Raw genomic sequence first — 20,340 nt, 5'->3', positions numbered from 1 at the left:
CTCATCAGATATATAAATATAAAAACAAATCCCATTTTCCCATCAATATTTATTTTCTCAGCAGACTCTCAAAAATCTTTTAAACAAATAGAGAAAATTAGAAACTATTATCTTTATTTCAGAGACTTTTACACATCGGTGGGAAAAAATATTAAAATCTCAGTCATAAAATAGGCAAGGAATATTTTTTAACATTTGAACTTTCTAATAATCAAGAAATATAAATTCAATCTGCAAGATTCCTTTTTCTTTTCCTATTGGCAAACTTTGTTTTCAAACATAATGATGGAAACTGCTGAAGGTTGGTCATACCTTACTGGTGAGCATGTAAATTTGCATGTCTGTCTGAAAAACAATTTGTCGGTGTGTCTTAAATGGCTTTAAATGGCTTTGCGATACTCATGCCCTTTGACCCAGCATTTGCACACCTAGGAGCCTTTCCCAGGGGTGCTGTGCTTGGCACGGCTTCTGGATCAGCTCTGCCCCACCTCCCACGTCCCCGCTGCCCCACGACGGTGCTTTCTTTACCTTCTCAGTCTTACAGACTCACCCACAGTTTTGGAGACAACACTACCCAAAGCGGTAAAAGCTCATCTCCAGTGCAAAGGGAAATGCCCCCATGATGTGGGAAGATTTTAAAAACTCACCACCAGCCTGAAGAAGGGACAAGCTCACTAAAGCCAGAGCACAAAGGGCAGTGATCCTGGAAAGCAAGAGTGGAGGGGAAAATGAGACCATCCTGAATTACGGAGGAGAAGGGCACCGACTCAATGGACATGAGCTTGAGTAGACACTGGGAGACGGTGCAGGACAGGGAGGCCTGGTGTGCTGCAGTCCATGGGGTCGCAAAGAGACGTAAATTAGCAATTGAACAACAAAGGGGGTAAGAAAGAAGTGGGTACGTGCAGAAAACAGGATACACATAAAATTCTTGTTGGAGGGAATAGGGGAGTGTTATCCTGTAGGCTTCTCTATATTTTAAATTTTTTCCAAGTTAAATGTAAAGTTATTTATAGTATCCTAGTTTTATCTTTTCAGTTCATAGAAAAAAGACTGCAGAAAAAGAGGGATGGAATAGAACTTTGAAGAAAGTTTTCATTTGCTGATTTTTCACTCAACTCTATCATCTACAAATAAACGTTATCAATCAACTGTGGCAAAGGTTTCCAAAATTTGATGGCAGAAAAGTTTTACATTGAGAACTGCTAGCCACTCACTTGACTTACTCCCTTGGACTGCAGGACGGATCTGCAGGGCCTGGGTGAATAACCCACCCCTGCCCCAGCTGCAGGCTGGGGTGTTCGTCAAGGGTGGTGGGGGGACAGAGGGCAATGCGGGGGGACATAGGGGTGGACGGGTGAGACAAAGGCCACCCTCGTAAACAGCAGCTTGTGAGTTCTCAGGGCACTTATGCTTTTTTGAGCCCCCCCCTCCCCCCCCCCGCCAACGCTGCCTGCCCCGTCTACTCTACAGCTCACTCATTGTGTCTCTAGTGGACCTGATGTACTCTGCTGGGGGCAGGGAGAGGACATGCCCAGGGAGGAGGCAGGGAGTAACTGTGGTGCACGCACGGCCTCCTGGTGTCCCTTCATGCAACTATTTGAGCCGTCAAAGATCACAGAGAGAGGAGAGTAATTCCCCCACCACCAGACAGGTAGAACCAGGCTCTGCCGCAGCCTTGAGCCCCTCAGAACGTGCAGAATTGGACGCTGGGCTGGAAGGGGTAGGCCAGACCCACAGCTGATGCGCTTCTCCAAGGCTGCTCCAGGCCTGCTCTCGGGAGGGAGGCCCGCGCTGACTGCATCACTGTTGCCGCTTGTAGGAACTACACGGTGGTGAACACGGAGAAGGGCCTTCTGGAAGTGCAGCACATGAGCTGTGCGGGGATGAAGTTGAGCTGCCAACTCAAGATCCAGAACTCGCTGTGGACGGCCACCGAGGTAACCACACCCCTCTAGGGTTCTAATCAAGGTGGGAAACTCCCGCCCCTGGGGGGTCAGGTTTAGCAGCAAAACAGGCAGGACACCCAGGAATGTTTGGAACTTGACACACTTACTCACAGGGCTGGCTCACCCGCCTAGTTCCTGACTGGTGGCTGGGATGTAGCTTTGATGTGTCAAATGCAGAATCCCAGCAAGAGGGATTCACCCTAGTAGGCTGGTGAAGTGACCGGGTTTCTTATAACACCACCTGCCTAACAGCAAATCCACTCAGCTCTGAGGCCTCTTGCTTTCATGTAAAGAGGTCAGTAGAAGGCACAGGGAACTGTATTTTGAGAACTCCAGAGAGGAATGCCACAAAAACACATGATCTGAAGCTACTGGGCAGGAGAATATGAATTGGTGCAGCCTTGCCAGATGGCAAGTATAGTTCAAATATGCATCAGAAATCTCAACAGTATTCATGCCTTGTAAACCTTAGTAATTTCAGTTTTAAAAATTTGCTCTCAGGAAAAAACCAAGACAAGCAAACACAGGAACACTCAGACAAGACAGGAGTGTATGAATGCTCATTCCAGTGCAGCTCATAGTAGTGAAAATGAACAGAATAAACATCTGACAGCATATAAGCCAAATTCTGGTGCACTCAAGTGATGGACATGCCTCACTCCCTAACAGACCAGGGAGGAGAAAGCCTCTGCCCACACTCGTCATGGAAACAGCATAGCAGTGTGGTCCCACTGTTGTTGGGAATGCAGACACACACCAATACACGTAGAAAACTGGAAGTCTGGGCCCCAGATCTCAAAGGTGCCTTTCTCTGAATGTTGGATTGTGGACGATTTTATGTTTTTCTTTAGACTGTTCTGTAGTTTTCAGAGTTTCTAGAAAGAACAGAAGTATGAAACCAGCCAACCAGAACGCCTCAATAAATGTTACTTCCCAAGGGGTGAAGGGCCTCCTGAGGCCAAGTTACCCCGGGAGCTGGCAGGCCTGTTGCAGCCAGTTCTCATGCTGACCGTCTCCTCTGCAGGACCAGAAGATCTACATCTACAGCCTCAAGGGCATGTGTCCACTGAACACACCCCAGCGGGCTTTGGACACCCCGGCCATCGTCACCTGCTTCTTGGCGGTACCTATTATAAAAAAGGTGAGATAAGGAGGTGGGTGCACAGGTTTCTGCTTCTCCGTCGCCTGTTCCGTTGGGCTGATAGGGAAGGGAGCAGAACCATGTTCTTCTGGACCACCTGGCCTAGGCTACAGTCAGCCGTAGAGACAGGAGACCCGGGCCATCCTCAGTGCCTCTGGGTTTCCAAGAACCTAAGCGTTAGCTGCTCAAACGTGTCCAGCTCTTTGTGACCCCATGGACTGTAGCTCGCCAGGCTCCTCTGTCCTTGGGATTCTCCAGGCAAGAAATACTGAAATGGGTTGCCATTTCCTCCTCCAGAGGATTGTCCCGACCCAGGGACTGAACCCGAGTCGCCTGCATTGCAGGCAGATTCTCTACCATCTGAGCACCAGGGAAGCGAGTGACCAGTAAAACTAAGGGCTGAGTGGAAGGCTTGCGTCCCGCAGGCAAGCGCCACAGCTCCAGCTGGAGTGAGAGGCTTTTCTGATACAGATGGCATCCAGGAGCAGTTGCATGTGCGCCCCCTGAGAACCTGGCCCGGCACCCCCACGGCCACTCACCCCCAGGCCCTGGCAGACCCCACCCCTACTGGGCAGCCGTATCCCCGCCCCCTCCAGCTCTGCCTGCTTTGGGGTACACACCATCCAGCCCAGACCTCAGTCCAGCTCCAAACATTCACCACCTCAGCCTCTGGCTCCTGCCGTTCTCAAGTGAATCTGCGAGTGGAGCCCGCCCCAGCCAGGACCCCGAGCACTGCAGCTGCTGAGATCAGGCCCAGCCCACAGGCCGGCCCTGCTGCACACCCTCCCCACCCAGCACTGCGTGCCCAGCAGGCCCTTCCCTCCAGAACCGATCACACCTCTTCCTATTCATTTCTGAAGGTCAGGGCTATGACCCCCCACTCTGAGAAGCTGAGCCCCCCTTGCCCCAGTTCCTTGGTGATGTCCCCAAGGCTTCTCCAGGCTCTGGAAACCCTTTGTGGGCCCTGAGGCACTTGTTTGTGTAGCTCCCAGCTCTAAAGGCCATTATTTGTGCGGCTTTGTTAAAACGAGTTGACTATCATCATCTGATTCCAATTTTCCCATCTGCAAGGTGGGCATAAAAGAGAAGGTAAGGAGGATCTCTGGGCACAGTGAACCTAAAGCTCTTGGCCAGCACTCTGGGTAAATGAGAGCATTGTTGCTACTTCCTGACAGTCGTGATCTATATACAGACTCCTCTCCACGCCTCTACAGTTTCGTTTCTTAAGAAAAAAAATATCTGAACTCAATCTTAGAGTCAGCTATGACTGTGGCCCCACAGGCGAGGCCGGGCCGCTCAGGACCCAGCTGCACTGAAGCGCAGAGCATGGCACAAAGTGTTATTTAAGGCCGTGGCTGGCCAGAGCCCTGAGCCGGGGCACCGCCGCCCACAGGCCGGCGGGAATAAAGCCGGCTCTGTGCGGGGCCTCCCTGTTGGCGTGTCTGCACCCCCAGAGGACGTGCTGCCCCTTGGCCGCAGAGGGCAGACCCTGAATTCTTGCACGTGCGTGTCCACACCCAGCCGGGACGTGGGACTCGCCGCCTGGCTGGGGCCTGGAGCTGGGACTCAGAGAGAGACCTTGCTCCTATTTGCTTTGGCTCTTTTCTGTCCTGGAATCCTAGAGATGGATTTTGATAAGCGTTCTGAGGGCTGTTGATCTCGGGGCCGGTTCACTCATCGCCTTGGACAGCCTGCCTCCCCAGCTCCCGACAAGGAGGCTTTTTGCTGCTCGCCCTTGTTGGCTCAAGGCCCGCACCTCTGCCCTTTCCCGGCTCTGGCTTTGTGCTCCTGAACCCTTCCTGCCCCCCTCCTGGCCCACCTGGGCATCGAGCCTGCTCAGCTGCTCTCCGCTCCCAGCTTTGCACAGACACTCAAAGGCAGCAGGGCTGGGCCCAGCATTCAGCACCGCCTCTGCCTGGTGACCTCTGGTGGTCGTAGAAGAACATGTGCTTCACGGCAGGGCAGGGACACCCTGAGGGCCCTCTCAGTGTCAGCTGGACCACAGCACTTCAGAGTAGATGTGGGAAGCAGGGCTTGCGGCGTGGTGGCCAAGAGGTGCCTCTGTTAGCGGACTGAGCTGAAAGTGATTTCTTCAAGACTTAGCTCAGTAGGCACCCGTTGGTACCCGAGCAGAAAACCGGGGGGGTCCCCGAGGTGGCTGGGAATTGGCCCTTCCCTGTGCGGGCTGGCCCTGGGGGCAGTGGTGGACACACAGACCCAGGCCTGCTCTTGTGGAAGCGGCGAGTGGGAGTCCCAGCCCCGTGGGGCACCCACAGCCACCATCAGTTTATGCAGCAGAGTTCAGGGGAAGGAGGGCACCACTCCCGCCTCAGAGGAGGCCTGGGTGATCAAGGGAAAGGCTGCTCCCTCCTCCTGGCCCGGCAGGAGGTCCAGGTTCACCGAGGGTGGGCTGCGTGGTCCCAGCAGCACGCGGCCCTTGCTTGGGCGCCAGCGAGCACCCTTCTGCTCCCAGGAAGGAGGGCAGAGGTGGCTCTTCTGGGCCCGAGCTGCGCCTCCTTTGGGAGCACACTGGAAGATCCTGCTGGCAGCCCCAGCCTGTGTTAGAAGCCGGGAGGTGCAGGCAGGAAGCGCGTGCTCACGGGGGACCTGCAGGGTGAGTCCAGCACGTGCTGTCTCTCTCCTTGGTTGCCCGAGCTGCAAGGGCATCAGGCACCCTGTCTTCCCCCCTCAGAACTCCTACCTGGTGCTGGCGGGCCTGGCGGACGGCCTGGTGGCGGTGTTCCCGGCGGCGTGGGGCGCCCCGGACCCTGGCTGCTCCTACCTCTGCTCACACACAGCCAACAGGGCGAAGTTCAGCATCCCCGACGAGGACGCCCGGCAGAACCCCTACCCCGTGACGGCCATGGAGGTGGTCAACAGCGGGTCCGAGGTCTGGTACAGCAACGGGCCAGGCCTACTAGTCATTGACTGCGCGGCCCTGGAGATCCGCCGGCGGCTGGAGCCCTACACGGCGCCCTCGGTGGTCACGTCTGTGGTGTGCGGCTCAGAGTGCCGCGGAGAGGAGGTGGTGTGGTGCCTGGACGACAGGGCCAACTGTTTGGTGATGTACCACTCGGCAACCTACCAGCTGTGCGCCCGCTACTTCTGCGGGGACCCCAGCCCCATCGGGGACATGTTTCCCGTGCGTCCGATGGGCCTACCTCCCCTGGACAGCCCCGTGGCCAGCCCGAGGGAGCCCGCAAGGGGCTCCATCGCTGACGTGAGCTTCATGTTCAGCGAGGAGCTGGGCACGCAGATCCTCACCCACCAGGACTCGCTGACCGACTACTGCTCCCTGTCCAGCCTGCCCTGCTCCCCGGCGAGCTCTGCCAGCTTGCCCTTCTCCGCTGACTGCGAGGACACCAGCCAGCTGCCCGAGCCCGCCGCGGGCTCCGACAGGTCGGTGCATGACCTGAGCCCCGTGGATGGCGAGGCGTTCAGCCAGCACCTGCAGGCTGTGAAGATCCTCGCCGTGAAAGACGTCATCTGGGTCCCCAGGTAGGTGTCCTGCAGGGGCGTCACCCTGCGCCCTCTCTGCTCTTGCTGTGCGGCCAGAGTGCAGGGAACCTTCAAGTACAGTCAGATGCATCAGGAGCCGCCCTTTCCCTCCTGGAACTGGGGGGCTCCTTTAGCAGATCTAAGAAGGGCTGCCCGTCGGCCCACCAGAGCTCAGGGCACCAGAGAGGAGAGCCGTGGTCGGGTTTCCGACCGGGAAAGGGCTTCGCACCCAGCTCTGGGGCCCTCCCAGGAACCCGATCCATTTGCCAAAGCTGTGTCTGTTTCCCTGCCTTTCTGCACACCCTCTCCGTTTCCCCTTGGAGAGCACAGCCCTGGACAAACGATTCCCCTGTGGGGTTCTGGTTTCTTAGGCGCGGTGGAGATATCATCGTCATTGGCCTGGAGAAGGAGGCAGGAACTCAGCGGGGCCGCGTGATTGCTGTCTTGAAAGCCCGAGAGCTGACTCCACATGGGTAAGATGAAGGGCAGCTACGTGGGGGCCGGGCTGTAGCTTAGGGAATCGAGGCCCCCCACCGCCTGATGGCTGTGGCCCTTCTGTCCTCCACCCAAAACTGATGGTATCCACCCCTGTCAGTAGAGGCAGAGGAGGAACAATACAGAGTCTGCGGGAGGCAGCTCCCAGGGGGTCAGCAAATGCCAGCTGACAGGGGCATCAGTCACAGTCATGGCTACCTTTTCTGGGGTGCCCCGTGCACCTGTGGACCACCTGCCCAGCCCGAGGTAGACTGCAGAGCCCAGTTCAGCTGCAGTCGCAATGGGAATCCAGGTGGTCTCCCACTCTTCCTGCCAAGCAGGGGAGCCCTCCTGAGGTGCCTCTCCTCCCCCTGGGCACCAGGTGGAGCCACGCTGCCAGGCCACACTAGCCTTCACCACGTCCATGCCCACCATGCCCATTCTGGGCTCAGCTGTACTTACCCACCGTCAGAAGGCAGGCCAGACGCCAGTGTAGGATGCCGTTGGACCCCGCCTGCCTGGCTGTACTGATGCAAGGCTGGCCCGGCCAGTGTTCCTAGGGCTATCAGGCAGCCCACGGCATCCACACCCCTCATTGGGCTGAGTCCCACGCGCTTCTCTCCCTTATGGAGAAATCGCATTCGGCCTGTTTTCCCCGGAGCAGAACGATGATGGAGGTGTATGTGGCACCTGGGCCAGTGGCCCTTGCCCTCCCGGTGGTTCTGGAGACTGGAGCTGGGTTTGCTCCTGAGTGCTGGCTGAGTGTGGGGGCGGTGGTAGTCCCCAGGTCCCAGGTCAGGCTTCCGGGGAGCATGTGTGTCCGTAGAAGCTGGGCCTGTTGACCTTGGAGTGTCCACCATCAGTGCCCTTGACTTTTCCCCTGCTGTTGTTTTTCCTATTTGCCCCCAAAGACAGGTTTACCAAAAGCAGGCACCCTCACTGCAGGGAGAAAGCAGCACAGGCAGCCAGCAAAAGGAAGGCCATGGCCCAAGCCCACCAGCTTTCTGAGATGCGTCTGAGACGTTTACTGCTGCTTAGCCACTCAGTCGTGCTGAGACAGTTAGTCTCTTGGCAGACAGCTACTGAGTGCCCGAGACATGCAAGGCCCACGAGAGCAGATTCCCCTACACATCCCAGTTTACATGCTGGACTTGGTGCCGTCAGGCCACACGGGCAGAGGGAGGAGAGGCTGGCAGTGTCTGCTCAGAGGGGGGCACACAGCCTGCAAAGGCCTGGAAGGAAATGTGTAGGGTGTGCCCGGGTCATGCAGAACTTGCTTTTAAAAATGTACATAGTTCAGACTTGGTATAGGTTTTCTGTCTAATATATTCCCCCACATTTCCTAGGCATGTGGAAACATAATAAGAGAGAAGAATCATGCCTGGATTGAGTGGCAAGGAAATTGAGTTAAAGCTAGAATCTGTCGTGGACCATTGATAAGCAAGAATTATAGGATAGAATTGATCATTCCAGCCTCTCTCACCATCTGCGGGAGATTGCAGGACCCTTACAGATACAAAAGTCCAAGGATGCTCAAGTCCTTATATATAAAATGATATAATATAGTCAGTCCTGGGATTTTCAGGTGGCTCAGTGGGAAAGAATCTGCCTGCTAATGCAGAAGGCACAGGTTCAATCCCTGGGTCAGGGAGATCCCCTGGAGGAGGAAATGGCAACCCACTCCAGTATTCTTGCCTGGAGAATCCCATGGACAGAGGAGCCTGACGGGCTACAGTCCATGTGGTCACAAAGAGTCAGACACGAATGAGCAGCTAAGCACACACAAGGACGCACAGCCAGCCCTCCATATCCAAGGATGCCAAACTCGTAGGCACGGAAGGCTGACTGTTTTTTCTGGACATGTTGGGGTCTGAGGTGTGTCAGGGAGGATTCCTGCCCTGAGGTGAAGCTGAAATGATGCCCCCTTTTAGGCTTTAGAAAGACTGCCTGCATGCTAGACCGCCAGACAGAGAAGCACGTGGCTGGTGCCAGGCTGGGGTGCACAGATGCCCCCTTAGCCAGGCTCTGTCCTCTGAGAAGGTGCAGGGTGAGGTCACCACCCTGAGGAAGCAGGGACTCCTGTGGGTTTTCTCAGACCCCCTCTCTCTGCAGGGTTCTCACGGATGCTGCCGTGGTGGCAAAGGACACGGTTGTGTGCGGCTTTGAGAACGAAAATCTGGAGTGGTGCCTGGCTGTCTGGAGGGGCTGGGGCACACAGGAGTTTGACATTTTCTACCAGTCCTACGAGGAGCTGGGCCGACTGGAGGCGTGCGTGCGGAAGAGGAGGTGATTCCTGCGGGGCGAGCGTTCCCTGGCCGCGGCCAGCGTGGGCCCGCAGCCTGACCCCTCTGCCTGCAGCCCGCAGCCCTCTGAGGACCCGGCAGGCAGGCTGGGTTGTCCTCCGAACCACTTGCTGCTAAGACATGCTGAGACGACCCCACCCCACCGGGGGTTTAAGGGTTCTCCTGTTCCAGGGCACAGTCCCCTGGGTACCCGTCCCCCCAGTGCTGGTTTACAGCCCCAGGGAAGGCAGTGGGCAGAACCGATTGGGCCCCTGCCCCCTCCGTCCACTCTCAGGACTGGGCCTGGCTGGCCTCGTGGGCCTCCCCACTTTCACCTCCAGGCCTGGGGTGGAATTACACTAGGGCCCTCAGTCGGGGAGCAGCTCAGGGCAGGGCGGGAGGAGGGCTGTGACCCCTGCCCCTTCCCCTGGCAGCTCCCCGGCTCTCAGCACGTTTCTCAAGCTCCCAGGTCCCCGGGGCCTGGGGGCCCCGCTTGGGCAGGCGGAGATCAGATGTCTCCCGCTTGGGAAAGCCTGTGTGTGAAAAGCCTCAGAAGGACCCCGAGAGGAGCACTGCCCGGCGTGGGGATGAATGGGCTCCTTTAAGTGACGGGCCGGGAAGCCAAGAGCCGCACAGGGCGGAGCGCGCCTCAGCCGCTGCATTCTTCTCCTGCCGACAGAAGGCAGGAGAGACTCCATCAGCAGGACTTGAGAAAGGGCCTGTGTTTACAGCTTTGTGAAATAAACTCAGACGCAGCTGCAGCATAAGCCCTGTTTGTTTGCACATAATAAGCTTTTCTATTACTTTAACATATTAAGTCATATCTCAATGGTTAGACCTCTTATTGTGAAATCACATCATATGGGACTTATATCAAATTATCTGTTTGCTAAACAGTACAGCAGAATAAAAAAAAATGAAATTGTCAAAGGGAGATGTATGGGTACAACAGCAAGAACTTTCATAAAGGATGTGCACACTTGTGTGTACACACGCATGCATTCACATTCATATCACCACCAAGAGTAACTGTTTGAGGCTGCTTAACCCAGAACAGGAGTGGGAACCTGAGATCATCCTCCAGTGCAAACTGTTGACTTTTTTCTAAGATTAAATTATAAAAATCAAACTTTAGATTTTGCTGGGTATGTAGGCAAATGTGATTCCTTTTATCTGAAAATAAACAGACTCTGAAGATGAAGTCATGGCTTCTGTCTGTAGAGCACACACAATAACATTCCGAGCGTGTCCCACCCGGCCCACTCGCTGTCCTGGCAGATGGCGCGTGCCCTCCCAGCTCATGTGCCCCCAGCAGTTTCTGTGGGCAGAGACGGGCTCTGTCAGTCTCCCCGCTTGCTTTCCGTGGCCTCAGGGGGACTGAAGCCTGAGCCTCTGGCCTGCGTCCCTGCCGTTCACCGCCAGCAGGGACTCGGAGGTTACCGCTCCCCCATCCTCCTGTCTCCACACCGCCTGGCTGCCTAGTTAACTGCTCAAATGCAAACCAGGCCCTGTGCCTACTCTGTCCCAAACCTGTGCTCCACCTCACTTGCAGCCGGACTGCTCTGTGACCCTCAGGACCCCCGGGTCAGGTCTCAGCCTTTCCCGCCGCCCTCACCCAGCCCCAGGATGGCGGCAAGCTGCAGTGAGCTCAGCCCGTGTTCTCGAGAGCCAGCTGGGAGGGCCTCTTCACCAAAGCTAGAAATCGTACGGAAGTGTTCATGAACCTGAATATCTTAAAAACGTAAATGGAGAAATTTCTACAAACTAAAAAGATCAAACTAAAACAGTCAGTTGAGAGGAAATAATATTTGTAACAAAAAGGAGAGACAAATAGTTGGTTTATCCTTTAAGCAAAAAGTTTGTAGCTGTTGCTGAAAAAGAGAAAACTCAAGAGGAAAACGGGTAGAGGACATAAACAAGACTCAGCCTGACCCAACAGTAAGGCAAGAGTCGTGGAGACAACGATGAAATGCAGTTTATGGGCTTACCCAGGGACACTGTGGAGACGCCTGAGTGGGGCGTGAGGAAAATCCATGAGGGCTGACTTGGCAGGAAACTTTGTGGCCCTCCCCCGCCTCCCTGGTCCTCACTGGAGCACCAGGGCAGGGCCCCCCCACTGGGGGAGGGGGTCGGGAGGCCCTGGGCAGTGAAGTGGGGGCCACGCTCCACACCAGCCCCACCTACCTCCCTCTGGGCTCTTTGTCACGTCATAGACAAGGAAAGTGCCTTCTTATATAAACCAGTATTTTCCTGCTGTTAACTCGGAGCCAAACGCAATTCAGGTGTATTTGCTACTGGCCAAAGCAAAGCCCCAAGACCTAACAGGTGATGCTCTGGAGCTGATCCTAACAAGCACCTGTTCAAGTTTGGGCAGAGACCTGAACAACAGTGCACTGGAACATTCTGCGACCAGCCATGCCGAAGAGCTTACTTCTGTGTTGTGAGCACTGGGCACGACTTGGCCTGTAGATCTTGTCCTTGGAGCGACCACAGTTACAGAGGGAGGTCTGGGGCTTCAACCTCCTTCCCAAAGGCCAAAACTAAGGGTGTGACATCTGTAAGTTTAAACTCTCCACCCAGGCAAGCTGCCCTAGCCCCGTGGCTCTGGTTTCTACCCTGTGAGATGGCCATGACACGTCTTATCCCCCCCAGGATTGGTTGGGGACCAAGAGAGACAAATATGTGACAGTCCAGCCTCACCCCGACCCAGGGCCAGGACTGCCTCCCACCCACTGGTCATGACCACCATCCCACCTGATTGGGTGGGCACCCAGGACCCTCACCCAGGGCACACACAAGTCCTCTCTGAGAACTGCTCCAGGGAAACACGGCTCTGTCTCTGTGAAATAGCCCAACTTTAAATATAAATCTCCTGGGACTTCCCTGGTGGTCCAGAGGCTAAGACTGTGCACTTCCAATGCAGGGTGCCTGAGTTCGATCCCCAATCAGGGAATTAGATCCCACATGCCACAACTGGGAGTTCCACCGCACAGCTGAAGATCCTGCATGCTACAACTAAAGATCCCCAATGTTGCAACTAAGACTCGGCACAGCTAAGTAGGTGTTTTAAATTTTTTAAAAATAAATCTCCTGTTTTTTTTAAGTATCAAGAAGACTTTTACTAACACCTTTCCTTGAGAATTGAGTTAGGGTGTAACACACATCACAGTAAATGAAAGGTGATGTATGGGTGTAAGAAGGCAACAGGAATCCCACTGGAAACACATGCTTTAAAAACAAAGTACAAGTAATGATAGGCACACAAATTTTAAAATTTCCCCTTTGCCCTCCATGGGCTGTGTCATCCTCTGGGCCATCACTGTACTCCCTGCTCTTCTGGGCCTGGGGTCTGGCTGCATATTCTATCCCCAGCCTTCAGGAGAGGCCATGTGACTAGTTCTGGCAAACAGGGTGCGGGGTGAGTGGAAGAGTTGCCCATCACCTGGGGGCGAGCACTGTGTTGTCCCTGTGAGACTTTCCAGGGTGCCCTCCACTCTGTCCCCATGATCTGCAACTACAGCTGGTGCTTGCCCTATCAGCCTGAGTCTCCGAAAGGTGACCCAGAGTGTCCCAACACTCCAGCACAGACCCAGAGCAAGAGCAAGAAGTGAACTTTGTGGTTGTCACCCAAGTTCACCTGGCCACGCTGCTTGATACTAGCCGCTGATGCCTCACCCTCTCCACGCCCACCCCCAGCAGGCTCACACAGGGCTCTGGTGCCCTCAGAGCAGCCTCCTATAGTGCTGTCGTCTCTGCCCTGCTCTGTTCTCCCAGACTGAGAACTTCTTGAGGAAGGGGACAGGGAAGTGAGATCCAAATGGGCAAAAAAGGCTCATCCTAAAAGAAAAGGAAGACATGGAGGGGGAGCTCCATAATTCCTGAAACAGGAAGCATCCACGTGGTCTCATAACCTTCAGTGTAGAAGACCAAGAGTTCAGACCTGTAGTTGCCTTGAGAGGTGAATCAGATGGCTAGGATGTACTTTTTATATCATGAGTGTTACTTATTTTAAAAAGTCAAAACTAGTATATAAAATCATCAAAAGCATTTTGGAGTTCTGTCATTAAAAGTGGCCATTTCATACTTCACCATCCTCACGTATGCATCGCCACCCTCATGTATGCATCGCCATCCTCACGTACGCTCCGCCATCCTCATGTATGTGTCACCGTTCTCACGTATAGGTTGCCATTCTCATGTATACTCACCATTCTCATGTATACTTCATGTATGCCCATAGATCTTAGATCTGGACCTACTGCATTTCTCCACTGAAGGGTAGCAGGGCTATTGGGAGGGCCGCTGATTCCATCGCCACACACACTTGCACACATCGACACATGCAGATACAAAAATATGTACATACAAACACACACACACACACACACACACACACATAAGCATACACATACTACTTAGAATGGGCCTGAGGCAAGTTGGATATCCAAGTTGGATATCAGGGACAGTGTTCAAAGGATAAAGGAGCCCACCATAAAGGGGCTTACTTTGGCTGAGTTGTGATGGTTCGCTAACTAGTTAATTGAAATAGTACAAGTGTTGGTAACCACTGACTGAAACTGCCTGCCTTAGCCAGGCACAATGATAAATCACTTGTAAGCATTTCCTTGCAATCAGAGGTCCTGCTTCCACAAGAAAACAGAATTTGGAAGGGGCGAAAAGGAGGGGGATTGGCATGTTCTGCTAACATCCCAGAATCCTTCTTGCTGGAATCCATCTTGGTTGAGATGTGTGCACCACCTGGAAGGACCTTGAGTCAGACTAGGGCCAAGGAAAGTGTCTGACCAGAGACACCCTGGATATTAACCCTTTTACCAAAAAGTAAAACCTGAGAGAGACAGCAGTTCGTTGGATTCCCTCATCTTACTGCTCTCCGCTCAGATGCTCCTTACCAATAAAGCCTTTTGCTTTGTCAGCACGTACGTCTCCTTGGACAATTCATCTCCCAGGGTCAGATAGGTGTGCACCTGCAGGCCCTGGAAGGGGTCACCCTTCCTGCAACACAAGTTGTAAAAAGTTGGAATGATACCAAAAATGAGAAGCTGTTTAGAGCATGTAAATTGTAGTTATAATTTAAAAGATACGTATAATTTCTAATAGATTCAAGGGATTAGATCAAATAGACAGAATGCCTGAAGAACTATGGACACAGGTTCATAACATTGTATAGGAGATGGTGATCAAAACCATCTCCAAGAAAAAGAAATGCAAAAAAGCAAAATGGTTGTCTGGGGAGGCCTTACAAATAGCTGAGAAAAGGAGGAAGGATATACCCATCTGAAGGGAGAGTTCCAAAGAATAGTAAGGAGAGATAAGAAAGCCTGCCTAAGAATGCAAAGAAATAGAGGAAAACAATGGAATGGAAAAAACTAGAGATCTCTTCATGAAAATTAGAGATATCAAATCATGCAAAGATGGGCACAATAAGGGGCAGATACTGTATGGACCTAACAGAAGCAGAATATATTAAGAAGAGGTGGCAATAATACACAGAAGAATGGTACAAAAAAAGATCTTCATGACCCAGATAACCACAATGGTGTGATCATTCATCTAGACCAGACATCCTGGAGTGTGAAGTCAAGTGGGCCTTAGGAAGCATCATTACAAACAAAGATAGTGGAGGTGATGGAATTCTAGCTGAGCTATTTCAAATTGCAAAAGATGATGCTGTTAAAGTGTTACACTCAATATACCAGCAAATTTGGAAAACTCAGTAGGGGCGACAGGACTGGAAAAGGTCAGTTTTCATTCCAGTCCCAAAGAAACTCAATGACAAAGAATGTTCAAATTACTGCACAACTGCACTCATCTCACATACTAGCAAAGTAATGCTCAAAATGCTCCAAGTGAGGCTTCAACAGTACATGAATGGAAAACTTCCAGATGTTCAAGCTGGATTTAGAAAAGGCAGAGGAACCAGAGATCAAATTGCCAACATCTGTTGGATCATAGAAAAAGCAAGAAAATTCCAGAGAAATATCTACTTTTGTTTCATTGACTAGGTTAAAGCCTTTGACTATGTGGGTAACAACAAACTAGAAAATTCTTAAAGAGAGGAGAATACCAGACCACTTTGCCTGCCTCTGAGAAATCTGTATGCAGGTCAGGAAGCCACAGTTAGAACTGGACATGGAACAATGGACTGGTTCTAAATTGGGAAAGGAGTACGTCAAGGCTGTTTATTGACAACTCACTTATTTAACCTATATGCAGAGTATATCATGAGAAATGCCAAACTGGATGAAGCACAAGCTGGAATCAAGATTGCAGGGAGAAATATCAATGACCTCAGATATGCAGATGACACCACCCTTATGGCCAAATGAGAAGAGGAACTGAAGAGCCTCTTGATGAAAGTGAAAGAGGAGAGTGAAAACGTTGGCTTAAAACTCAATATTCAGAAAACTAAGATCACGTCATTTGGTCCCATCACTTCATGGCAAATAGATGGGGAAAGTGACAGGCTATTTTGGGGGGCTCCAAAATCACTTCAGATGGTGACTGCAGCCATGAAATTAAAAGACACTTGCCCCTTGGAAGGAAAGCTGTGATAAACCTAGACAGTGTTTAAAAAGCCTCTGTGTGTAAAAAGAGCCTCTGTTTCCAAATCACTTTGCCAAAAAAGGTCCGAATAGTTAAAGCTATGGTTTTTCCAGTAGTCAGGTACAGATGTGAGAGTTGGACAATAAAGAAAGCTGAGCATCAAAGAATTGATGCTTTTGAACTGTGGTGCTAAAGAAGACTCTTGAGAGTCCCTTGGACTGCAAGGAGATCAAACCAGTCAATCCTAAAGGAAATCAACTCTGGATATTTATTGGAAGGACTGATGCCAAAGCTCCAGTACTTTGGCCACCTGATTCGAAGAGCCAGCTCATTGGAAAAGACCCTGATGCTTGGAAAGATTGAAGACAAAAGGATAAGGAGGCAGAAGAGGATGAGATGGTTAGATAGCATCACCCACTCAATGGACACAAACCTAAGTAAACTCCGGGAGATAGTGAAGGACAGGGAACCTGGTGTGCTGCGGTCCATGAGGTCTCAGAGTCGGACATGACTTAGTAACTGAACAAGAATAACAACAACAAAGGATGAGGACTGTTTTCCAGGAGAACAAATCACACAATCCATGTAATTAGAGGGTTGGAACTTTCAGTTCCACTTCCTGACCTCCAGGGAGAGGGGATGAGTTAGAGTTTGAATTGATCAGGAATGTCCAATGATTTAATCAATTGTGCCTATAGAATAAAATCTCCATAAACACCCAAAAAGACAGAGTTGAAGAGGTTCTCCCTATGGTGAACATACGGAGATTTGTGGAAGGTGATGCACCCAGAGAGGGCACTCACACTCCTTCTCCATTCCTTCCCCTATGTATTTCTTCCACCTGTCTGTTCTTGAGTTATATCCTTTTATAGTAAACTCATAATCTAGTAAGCAATATGTTTCGCTAAGGTTTGTGAGTCACTTTAGTGGGGCTCACTGGAATCTCCAGTCTATAGCCAGTCAGTTAGAAGCACAGGTGATGATCTGGACTTGGATTGGCATGTGAAATGTGTGTCAAGGGCAGGGCAGTCTTGTAGGAGTCTGACAGTATCTCTGGGAAGGTAGTGTCAGGTTTGAGTTGAATTGCAAGAACTCCAGCTGATTTCAGAGAATTACTTGGTGTTGTATGGAAATTCCCTTCTCCTATATTTGGGTTGAGTGTGAAACCCATACACTGCAATGTTAGGAAGGCTCAGAAACCACAGGAAGAACTATGACTAAGTTGAATATGAAGATGACTAAGAAGAAGGTTAGTGTGGAACAAGGAAGAAAAATGTTATTCCAAGGCAGTAGGTAGCATTTGGGACACAGTTTTATAGTTAGTACAGCACTTGATTGTGTAAACTTTGTAGCATTTCATGTGTGTTTTGTGAGTTTCTTAGTGCTGAAGGTAATCTAGTATTTTAGATTTTGATTTTAATTGTTTATAAGTGGGATTCAATAAAATTTTAAATAATGTTTAATTGGAGAAAATTGTCAATACTCAGGTATTATGTGTTAGATATATATAAGAAGTGTATTAATATTTAGAGATGGGTTATTGTTTCATGTTTAATAGATTCACAAGCCAGATAAATTGGGCATCAACGTTGTACAGACAGTAACATGTAAGCCCAACAGCATGCCCACAGCCTGGCTCCCAGCCTTGCACCCAGGAAATGCACATGATCCCAGAGTTAATTGAAGGCAGAGGGAGATGGCTATGGATTTGCTTTGGTTTGCCATCTTAAAATGCCAGAAGTCCCCCATTTCTCTGACCTAGGGACCAGAAAGATTCAGAGGATGACAGCAACCAATTTCCATCTTTTCCAAGCCACTCCACTCCAGGGCAGATCCCCCACCTCTGCTGCACCCACAAAGAACCCAGAAGGAGTGAGCTGTGGGAGAAAAGATCAGCACAGGCGCCCTGCTGGGCACACCTGTGGGATTCTGCAGAGGCAAATCTTCACGAGGCAGCACATAGCAATTTGGGAGGCCAGGGAAGGCCCGACACCATCCCATGGGTCATGCAGCTCTAGGACTTCCCTTCCCCACCCTGGAGACTGCAAAAAGGAGACCCAGATAGGAGCCCACTGTCTGAACGATGGCCCACTATAGATAGAGTTTTTATATGTGACCAAAGTTCTTATCCATTTAAGATAGGTCTTATCAGCTTAAGATCTTATAAGATGTTTTCTGTAAGCCTCATGGTAACTAAAAAGAATAAACCTATAATAGAAACACAAAAGATGAAGAAAAAGAAATCCAAGCATAACACTGCAAGAAAATTATCAAATCACAGAGTAAGACAGCAGGAGAAGAATAAAGGGAAGAAAGAACTACCAAAAAAGCCATAAAATAATGAAAAAGATGGCGATGGTCCTTACCTATCAATAATTACTTTAACTATAAATAGAATATTTATAATAACTATAAATAGAGTATAAACTTCAAAATTGTGAATCACCATATTATATGTTACACTTTTAACATATAATTTTGTACAATTATAATTTTTATATATGTATATATATCACCGATCAAAAGACAGTAAGTGACTGAATAAGTAAAAAATAAAATACAACTGTGTGTTCTTACAAGAGATTCACTTCAGCTTTAAAGAAGAACTTTCACATGTGCTGAAAGTGAAGGGATGGAAAAAAGTATTCTAGGCAATAGAAACCAAAAAGGGGCAGGGGTATCTATACCTAATTATAGAAGACAAAACAGACTTTAAGACAAAGATTGTAACAAGAGGCAAAGAAGGTTATTGTATAATGACAAAAGGGTGAATTCATTAAAAGGATATAACCATTGTAAATTAAGAGGATAAAACCATTCATTAAGAGGATATAACCATTATATATATATACATATATATGTATATATATATGAACCTACCATTGAAGAACTGAAATATATGAAGTAAATTTTAGCAGATCTGAAGGGAGAAGTAGACAGCAATACAATAGCAATACAATAATAGTGGGGGACACCAATAACTCATTTGTAACAGTGGGTAGAACACTTAGATAGAAAATAATTAAAGAAACATTGGACTTGAACTACACTTCAGTCTTCCCTAGTGACTCAGAGGGTAAAGAGTCTGCCTGCAATGCAGGAGACCTGGGTTTGATCCTTGGTGGGGAAGATCCCCTGGAGAAGGGAATGGCAACCCACTCCAGTATCCTTGCCTGGAAAATCCCATGGACAGAGGAGCCCTGTGGATCCTAATCCATGGGGTCACAAAGAGTCAGACACGACTGAGCGACTAACACACATACACTTTAAATCTACCTAACAGACACATACAGAACATTCTTTCCAAGGGCAGCAGAGTACACATTCTTAAGCACTTTTTGAGCATCATCCAGGATAGATCATATGTTAGGTCACAAAATAAGTCAAACCAAATTTAAAAGATAGAAATCATAGAAAGTATTTTTTCTAACAACAATAGTAAGAAACTAGACATCAATAATAGAAGGAAAACTGGAAAATTCAGAGATATGTGGAAATTAGCCCAGGCCTGAGCAACTATTGATCAAAGAAGAAATCAAAAGAGAAATCAAAATATCTTGAGAAAAAAAGGAAGGAAACACAGCATATCAAACCTCATGGCAAGCAAGAAAAGCAAATATGAGAGGGAAGTTCATAGTGCTGTGTGTCTGCGTGCTCCATAGCTTCAGTCGTGTCCAACTCTTTGCCACCCTCTAGACGATAGCCTGCCAGGCTCCTCTGCCCATGGGATTCTCCAGGAACGAATACTGGAGTGGATTGCCATGCCCTCCTCCAGGGTATCTTCCCAACCCTGGAATCGAACCCACATCTCTGGCATCTCCCGAATTGCAGGCAGATTCTTTACCCACTGAGCCACCTGGAAAGCCCATTTATAGTGATAAATGCCTACATTAAGAAAAAGAGATATCTCAAATAATCTAACTTTACATCTCATGGAACTAGAATAAAAAGAATAAATGAAGACCAAAGTTAGCATAAAGAAAGAGATAACAAAGATCAGAGCAGTAAAAAAGCAATAGAAAAATTAACAAAACTGAATTTGTCTTTTGAAAAAATAAATAACATTGACAAGCATTTAACTAGACTAAGGGATAAAAGAGAAGACTCAAAAAATAAAAACAGAAATGAAAAAAGAGACACTACAATTGATTCCACAGAAATACAACGGATCTTGAGAGACTAGAATGAAGAATTATATCCCCAACAAACTGGATAACTTAGAGAAACTGGGTGAGTTCCTAGAAACATACAACCTGAAGTGAAAATGTTAGTCATTCAGTCATGTCCGAATTTTTGTGACCCTGTGGTTTGTAGACCACCAGGCTCCTTTGTCCATGGAATTATCCAGACAACAATGCTGAAGTAGGTTGCCATGCCCTCTCCGGAATATCCTCCTGACCCAGGGTTCAAACCTGAGTCTCCTGCTTTGAAG

The 20,340-nt window shown here is 49.9% G+C and overlaps 1 protein-coding gene across 2 annotated transcripts in view; it reads left to right on the top strand.

Moving 5' to 3' along the window:
- LRRK1 (leucine rich repeat kinase 1) overlaps positions 1–10,545 on the top strand; it is a 132,208-nt gene extending 121,663 nt beyond the window's left edge. For both annotated transcript variants that reach the window (XM_065906482.1, XM_065906483.1), the window contains 5 exons: positions 1,823–1,940; positions 2,974–3,090; positions 5,783–6,588; positions 6,960–7,061; positions 9,175–10,545. In XM_065906482.1, the coding sequence (XP_065762554.1) occupies positions 1,823–1,940; positions 2,974–3,090; positions 5,783–6,588; positions 6,960–7,061; positions 9,175–9,352 (1,321 nt within the window). In that variant the 3' untranslated portion in view covers positions 9,353–10,545. The remainder of the gene's footprint in view (positions 1–1,822; positions 1,941–2,973; positions 3,091–5,782; positions 6,589–6,959; positions 7,062–9,174) is intronic.
- Positions 10,546–20,340: the final 9,795 nt, after the last annotated feature.

The sequence above is a fragment of the Muntiacus reevesi genome, chromosome 15 (assembly GCF_963930625.1).
Source record: "Muntiacus reevesi chromosome 15, mMunRee1.1, whole genome shotgun sequence".
NCBI lineage: Eukaryota > Metazoa > Chordata > Mammalia > Artiodactyla > Cervidae > Muntiacus > Muntiacus reevesi.
This window is presented reverse-complemented; position numbering and strand designations above follow the sequence as displayed.